At 51.6% G+C, this 8,329-nt stretch overlaps 1 protein-coding gene across 1 annotated transcript in view; it reads right to left on the bottom strand.

The window, feature by feature from the left end:
- Positions 1-406: 406 nt before the first annotated feature.
- The window catches only part of NALF2 (NALCN channel auxiliary factor 2), a 29,230-nt gene continuing 21,307 nt past the window's right edge, over positions 407-8,329 (bottom strand). Inside the window, exons 2-3 of the mRNA XM_063721176.1 lie at positions 4,786-4,957; positions 407-4,381 (exon numbers count right to left, since the gene is read on the bottom strand). Of these exons, the coding sequence (XP_063577246.1) occupies positions 3,996-4,381; positions 4,786-4,957 (558 nt within the window). The 3' untranslated portion in view covers positions 407-3,995. The remainder of the gene's footprint in view (positions 4,382-4,785; positions 4,958-8,329) is intronic.

Here is an 8,329-nt window from a genome sequence, read left to right as displayed (position 1 = left end):
CTGATCTTGGAGCAAGGTTGGGCCAAGCCTGGGCACCATGAACAGCAGCAGAAGGCAGATAGGTTCCTTGGTGAAAGGGGGCGGGTCCCCAGTGAGGCCCTACCTTCAGGCCAGCAAGGGTCTGAAGGCTTGGGGCCAGGCTGCCAGTCCCACAGACTGGAGTGGGAACTTGTGGTGCCTTTTCTGGGCCTGCCCGTGGCTGCCCATGGGCCAATCGGTGCACACTTCCTCCCCTCTGAGGCCCATAAAAGCCCTGGGTTCAGCCAGAGTTGAGCAGATGACAGGATGACCAGCTGCAGTGAGGAGCTACCCTCTCTGCTGAGAGCTTCAGAGACCTGCAGAGATGTCAGGACTACCAGCTGCAGAGAGGAGCTACCCTCTCCAGGGCCTCCTCTCTGCTGAGAGCTGCAGAGATGACAGGATGACCTGCCTGCAGAGGAGCTACCCACTGTAGGTCCCCTCTGAGCTGTTCTAACACTCAGTAAAGCTCCTCTTTGTCTTGCTCACCCTCCACTTGTCTGCATACTTCATTCTTCCTGGATGCAGGACAAGAACTTGGGCAAAAGTGTCACTGACCACAGAGGTTTCCGGCCAGAAAAGTGACACCCCAAAGATCCTGTAACAATGGCGCTGGCTAGACTTGGAACTCATATGGTCTGGCTCCGGAGACCATGCTGTGACCTCCATGTTATGCTGCTTTTGGGGAAGTGGAGTGGGCTCATGTTTTCTTGGCAAAGTAATTTGGCAGCTCAGTCAGGACACCAGCCTCTCTCCTGACCATGCTCTCCTTTCCCCATTTATGTGAAAGCAGTGTTAGTGATGGAGAGCCCTGTCTGCCACCCCTCCAGCAGTTGTCCCCAAGTGACCTTCCTCCTATGGTGGGACAATGGGTCTGGTGAAGAGGTGTAGGAGAGGTGAGGCTCGCAGACTAGAACCGAAGGCTGCAACAAAAGCAAGAACTGGCAATCCCCAGGCCACGTAGAGCCTACAGACTTGTTTAGCCCTCATGGAGGTAGGTTTGTTGGTTTTTATACTTGAGCCAACATTTATGAATTAGGGGGCTTCGTGTTAGAATCCCCAGTCCTAACTTCCCTTGAAGAATGAGAAGATTGGCAACACTGGACCTACACTCCCCAAGACAACCCTGGGCTTCAGCTGCCTCCTTTGCACATGTCCTGCAGTTCTCAGCACTCAAATTGGAGTCTGCACTTTTCCCCAACCTGGCCTACTTCACTGTGTACACTGATCTGCCTGATCCCTGCAGGTGGCTGGCTTTGTGAGTCCTTGTCTTGAATGGTCTACTACAGTTTACCCTTTCTTCCTGAGATTTGAGCTGACAGAGAGCTGGGCACAGGGTCAACGTCTCTGGTCCCACCCCCTCCCCAAGCCACAGACCTTCCTAATGCAGCAAGCTCAACTCCACAAAGCCATGAAGGGAGGGTTATCATCAAGTCTTACCATTTATTTCTTTATGGGGTTAAACAAGAGCAGAGAGGCCTCTGCCCCACAATGCAACAAAACAGAAAGCAGTACACATACAGAGACTCTCACCGAAACACAGAGGCAGGGTAAGAGGGAGGGCAGAGACAACTGAATCATAGCTGGGTAAGGGAGGAAGGGATGGGGGACTACTAGGAAACCAGTTTGGAGACTCCGTCATAGGAACTAGTGCAAGAAAGTCCTACTCATGAAGCACAGTGTAGAAAATGGCATAAGAAAGCTGCCCGACTCTGCTGCCCGTGATGGAGGGCAGGGGCAGCCGGAGAGGTGGTGGAAGATTAGGGTGGTGGGGTGGATGGGGGCAGTCAAATGACTTTGAGGTGGAGTGAGGTGCCCCTTTCCCCTGCCACTGGGCAAGGCCTTGGGCTGGTCTGAGCCAGGGGTCTCCTGGGCACTTGGTGAGGGGGAAGAGAGGATGGGAGTCTCCAAGGGTCCATTCCCTGGGGCCATATGGTTTCCCTTTACTTCCCAGTCCCTTTTCCCCTCCTGAGGATGCAGGAGTTAGAAGGCAGTACCTAGGGTCTCTCTGGAGCCCAAGCACCTGCCCCTTTACTTATACATAAGCATGTCTGGAAAGGAGCCAGCACCTCTTCCCCTCCCCAGCTGAAAAGAGCACTCTAGGGATGGGGTATGTGACCAGGCCCAAAGTGCTGAGGGCCAAACAGGGGAGTGTGTAGGCAGGTCACAGGGGTAGGGTTGGGGGATAGGCTGTAATAAACGAGAAAACTGGCAGGGAAGGACTCCCCAGTCTCATGTAATCAGTCTGGGACCCAGCTGAGGCCCATGAATGATTCCTTCTCCATTCATCCCTAAGCTGACCAAGGCGAGCTCTCCCTTCCCCATCCGCTTCTTGGTTTCACTCTCATGCAGCCCCAGGCCCTCCCTCCCATTCACTCACTAGCATCGCATCCCAGGACACAGGCCCTGCTGGCACTAAAGGTTCCCTGGCCTGTCCCAGGTATACAGCTCTGGCTCCTTTTCCTGTCCATTCGTATCAGCATTCAGATGTCCCAGGCAATGTGGGATCCCCCCTACTCCCCACCCCCACACAGCAGACCAGAGCAAGGCTAATGGCCCCCAAGGGGGCTCTCAATGCCTCTTCTCTTGTCCAGTCCTCTAGCCTGACTCAACAGTTTCTCAGCCAAGATATGACAGCACATTATCTTTAGTCAAAGGGTCTTCTTGCCAGTCCCTGGACTTTCTCTTGCACGAGGCCGGGGTGACTGGAGCAGAAGACCCTGCTACACGGTGAAGAGGAGTCTGGGTGTTTCACAATTGGGACAGTAACCCATGGAGTCAGGGATGGAAAGGTGTGAATACTCTTTGGTAGGCTGGGGACGGGGACAGGGTGGGGATAGGGGAGGCTCATCTCTGGAGAGCTCTGGGGCAATGCCACCAGGGTCTCCTTCATGGAGGCCTGGGCTAGGACAAGATAGGGGAGTATGAGGACCTGGGCCAGGCCTGACCCACTTGGGCTTAAGTCCCTCCTCCCCATAGAGATCGGAAATGGAAATGTCTTTGGCCCCAAGGCCAAGATCTCCAGGGCAAGAGTGGCCCTTGGGAGTATGTGCACCTTCTGTAAGATATGGTCCTTCAGACAGCGGCAGTCTAACCATGTGCCTGCAGCCTTTTGTTTTGAGGCCCAGCAACTCAGTTCCTGTGCTCTTTCCCCAGAGGGCTCCTAATGCAATTCTCACTGATTTGGGGAGCAGTTCTCGAGCCTACCTCAACACTTATCACCCATCTCCCCAAAGCCGGGTGGCAGTAGCCTATTCGGCCATGTCTTCAAGCCCTCTGCCCACATTTCTCCTCTCCTCTCCCCCTTCCCTATCTCCACTCTCTTTCACCATTCATTCTGTACCCCTTTCCTGCCCCTCATTGCCTAGGGTGGTGGGGCACAGCTTAACTGGGGCCCCGACCTAGCTGCAACTGTGTGCACCTCATCTCCCAGCCTGGTGCTTCACGTGTGATGGTCCCAGGTGGTGCAAGGTGTGCTGAAGTGGCAGGAGGGCCACTGCACTGTCTGCCGTCGCCTGTAGGGATATGGGCAGGAGGGAATTAAGGATCTTGGCAACAAAAGGAATGTGGAGTGGGGGAAAGAGCTTCTCCCCTCTATGCCCCCCAACATTCCCTGCAGGGCCAAGGCTGGGTGAGCAGCCTCCTTCCCTGGGGTCAGGGCTTTTGGCAGGGGTGGGCATATCCAGCCCCCATTTCCTCCCTTTTTTTGCTAAGCCCCATAGATGCGGGCTTGGGAGGGGTCACCTGCTGCTCCTGCCTTTTTCTTGCGGATGAGTTTTGCAGCTCCCTGAGGCCCTCTGGCCATTCTGTTGGAGCTGCTTTTGGGGTGGGGGTAGGTTGGGGGGATGTGTCCTTCCCCCATTTCCCCCGCCCCCACCTTATCCTACACCTCCCATGGGAGGAGCCCCCTCCCCCCCCGACCTGGGGGAGCTGGAGCTGATGTCAGTGTGGTGGAGGTCTGTCCTCCCTCCCTACTGTCACTCTTCCCGTGTCAGGCCCTCCTCAAGGGCAGGCAGTGTCTCCAGTCCCAGTCCGCCACCACCCTGGTTGCTGGAGAAGGACACCACGGTATGGAGGAGCATGAGAACAAGGACGCAGAGCCGGATCCTGCTAGGGCTGATGCGGGAGCCCCCAGAGACCGGCAGCAGGGCGGGCTTGTTGCTGACGCGGCCTGGGGGATCATGACGGGGGTGGTAGTGATGGTACTGTTGGTGGTAGTGGTGGAAATAGGAGTGGTGGAATTGCTGGTGGTGGGTTTTGGGGGCCTCAGACTCCTTGAACTTCTTCTTCTTCGCCTCACAGGAGACCCACTGCACATCACAGCACTTGGTTTCCAGACGCTTTGGTGAAGTATCCAGCAACCCTGCCAATGGATAAGGAAGGTGTGGTGGGGTGCTCGGGGAGCTGATAGCTATGCCTTACCTAGGGAGCAAGTTTCCAGAGCTGGGGCTGCTCAAGTAGCCTCATCTAAGGCTCCCTCCCCACAGCCCTCGACACTTGCCCTTTCTGAGCCCTTCTTTCCTGGGGACCCCAGCCAGTTTCTTCGGGATGACTCCCTGGGCATGTTCTGGGCAGAGAAAGACACTGGTGTTTTTCCCTATTCCACTTGGCCCTATCCCAACTTGGGGACGTCACTGCCCATTCGTCCAGCCACTGGCGTTCTTCTCACCTGACTCCCCTGTTGTTCTCCCTGCTCCCAACTCCTCTGACCTGATGCCTGCCCTGGGCCCCCGGCCTCCTCCCTCTTCCCCAGTGCCCTGCCTTTACCTGTACAGATAAAGCCAGGGAGCCCTCCGTACACCATTTCCTCATTGTCGGGGAGTATAAAGGGGCACCGGGTCTGCACCTCCAGGCAGTATTGCTTGCAGGGCACCCAGCGCTGGCATTCCTGCTGGGTCACGCTGAAGTATTCTGAGCACAGCCAGGCCTTGTAGACAGCCTGTGGGGAGAGGAAAGAGCATCAGCCCATGTGCTAGCCCCTTCCCACCTCAGAGGAGAGGGATGGGGGGACTTACTTGTGGTCTCTCAAGGGGGCCTCACCAACCTAACCCCAAGATCCAGCGGGTAGAGAGGAAGAAGGGCTTGGATCAAGGCCACTGCATCTTACCTAAGATCTCCCATCTCATAGCCAGTACTCCCAAGCACCCCAGTCTGCAGTCATCCAAGACTCAACATTTGTATGTTGGCAAAGATCACAAAATTACTGGAAGGTCAGAACTGGAAGGAGCCTTGCCAATCATTCCATGCAACCCTGTCATTTCACACTTGGTCCAAGGAAGTCTCTGACTTGTCTGAGACTACCTATATGTAATGAGGCAAATGTCAGTTCTGTTCAATTCAGCAAACATTTCTTTGGCTGATGGTATTGAGTTTCTAAATTGAAGAAAGAGAAAGAATAATCCTTGCTCTACCTCATTAGGGTGTTGTATGGATGAAATAATATGGCACATGTGAAAATGTTTTGTAAACTCTGAAGTGTAATGTAAATGTGAGGGGTTATTTTTAATAATAATAAAAAAACCCCAGAAATCTGCCTTACCAGGCACCACATGTGCCTTTGAGCTCTACTTGATCCGTGCTCTGCCCTATTGGCTTCTGCTCTGGCATGGAGCAGACATCACACACACTGCTACGTTTCATTTGGAACCTCTGCTTTGCAGTTTCACTTCATGGGTATGCTTCCTGTCCCTCATCTAGTCCACTCCTACCAGGCACTGGGTCCTAGCTAAGAAAGATTCCCTGCTCCATACTCTTTGGTTATCATCAAGCCCAGGGTTTCTTAACAGTGATACTACTGACATTATGGGTCAGATAATTCTTTGTTGTGGGGGCTGTCCTGTACACTGCAGGATATTGCACAGCATCTCTGGCCTCTACCCATTACACAGTAGTAGCATTCTCTCCCCTCACCTCTTGTGAAAACCAAAAAAAAAAAAAAAAAAAAAAATTGTCTCCAGCCATTGTCAAATGTTCCCCTGGGGTAGGGGTATTGTCTCCAGTTGTGAACCACTGATCTAGGTCCTTGCTCCTCAAAGTGTGGACCTGGATGAGCAGCATCACCATCACCTAGGAGCTTCTGAGAGATGCAGAATCTCAGGCTACACCCCCGATCTGCCAAGTCAGCATCTGCATTTTAACAGATGCCCAGATGGCTCTCATGCACCTTGCCTGTTCCTGTCTTGCCACCCACATCCAGTCTTGTATCTTTAGGGGCGCTTTCTAGGTTCATTGTTGTTCCTCACAGCAATGGTTTGCAGACTTCAGTGTGCCTCAGAACCCCCTGAAGCATTTGTTAAATATGCAGATGTCTCCCTCTGTTTCAGCTTCAAGAGGACGGAGGTGGGCTCAGAATCTGCATTTCTGAGCCAGGTCCAGGTCACTGTGCCACAGGAGGCTCTTCTACCATATTCTGAGCAACATGGTTTCAGAAGCACTGTCAGTTTCTTATACTTACTTCAAACATTTTCACTAAACTACAAATAACTGCTGTGAACACGGACTTTGGCAATGCAATCCCACACTGGCCTTTTCCAAAGCAGGGAGGTACTAGTGGGTGATGGGGTAGGCTGTGTTGCCAACCAGTCCCCCAAAGAGCAAAGCATTGCTTGGGACTTTGGTATCTCACAGGCATCACAAATTTAACATGTTATAAATTTTAAAATGTAGGTCTTATTTTTTTAATCCCCAATCCACTGTCCTCCTCAAGTCTTGACCATTTCAGTGAGTGCCATGAAACCTAGATGTCAGCCTTCATTTCTGTTTCTCTGTATCCCCACATCTAGTCCATCAGCAAGGCATGCCAACTGTAGCTCCACATCTATGCCTTTGGGCAGGCCATCATCATCTCTCACCTGGATGACAGTCTCCCATCAGGCCTCTCCACCTGCACCCTTGCTCTTTCCAATCCACCGTCCACACAGGAGGAAGAGTGGTCTCAAAACGCAATTGACTCATGTTACTCCTTTGCTCCAAACCCTTTGATGCATTTAGAATTAAGCTTCTGACCACAGACTTCTAGCCCTCATATAACTTTGCTCCTGTCTTTCTCTCCAACTTCATTTTCTTTCTTTTCCTTGAACATGCCCTACTTGTTCCCACCTCAGGGCCTTGGCACATGCTGTTCTTTTGGCCTGGAATGCTCTTCCCCCTACTCTTGACATGTCTGGGTCATTCTCATTTTTCAGGTCTCAGTTTAAATGTCCTCTCCTCAGAGAGTATCTCCCTTACCCCTCTCACCAAAGGATGCTGCCCTCATTATTCTCTTTTCCTTGTTTCTTCACCCCAAGTATTACTTTCTCTGCACTCTTGTTTTGTTCCTGTCAGCCCCACTAAAATGTGAGCTGCATGTAGGCAGACATGGGTTTGCTTTATTAACCGTTGTGTACTCGGCACAATATACACTTTAAAAAATCTGTTGAATGAATGAACAGGACAAGTAAATGAGAACATGTCCCTACGCTCATGAAAATTCCAGTTTCATGGGTAGACACATCTAACTTGAATCTATGGCATATGATCTATAGAAAGGAGAGTTCAAACCATGGACCACTGGAGGGAAGCAAGTAGAGCATCAGGGAAAGATTTCAGTGGTGGGAGAACAGTTGAGCTTGGACTCAAATCAGGATGTTAGACGGGGTGGGTAGAGATGAGGTAAATGGGCATTCCAGGCTGAGACAATAGCTTAAGCAAAGGTATGTCGGCAAACAAATCAATGGTGTGTTAAGAGAACAGAGAATGGTTTTGTATGAATGGAACGAAAACGGCATTGGTGATCTCTTGTTCATGGACATTTATTTCCACGTTTTCACTATTATGAACAACGCTCCAGTGACCATCTTTATACACACATTTCTCACACACTTGTGTTAAATTTTATTTATATAAATTCCTAAATATGAAATTACTGGGCTAAAAGAGTATGTGAAAAGGAACGGGAAAAGAGTGAAAGGAGGGTAAAAAAACAGGTGAAAATAGGAGGCAGGGTAAGAAAGCTGGAGGGCTAAAAGAGGGCAGGAAGAGAGGGGTTTGAGGGGTATGAGAGAGTGGCAGTTGGGGTAAGGGGTGGAAGACAGGAGGTGTATAGGAAAGAGAGGGTAAGGAATGGTAGTAATAGTGGGGGTAGGAGTTGGGGAGAAAGAGCCAGGGAATTAGAGGTGGAGGGTGTAAGGGAGGTGAAGGGTTAAGAGTGGAGTGAGGGTGAAAGAAGTTGAAAGGTAGGGACATAAGAGAGGGTGAGATAGGGGTAAGCGGGGCTGTTAAGAGGAAGCAGTAAGAAACATGGAGTAAGAAAGATGGGTAAGAACAAGCAGGG

Source organism: Pongo abelii, chromosome X, assembly GCF_028885655.2.
Source record: "Pongo abelii isolate AG06213 chromosome X, NHGRI_mPonAbe1-v2.0_pri, whole genome shotgun sequence".
Classification (NCBI taxonomy): domain Eukaryota; kingdom Metazoa; phylum Chordata; class Mammalia; order Primates; family Hominidae; genus Pongo; species Pongo abelii.
This window is presented reverse-complemented; position numbering and strand designations above follow the sequence as displayed.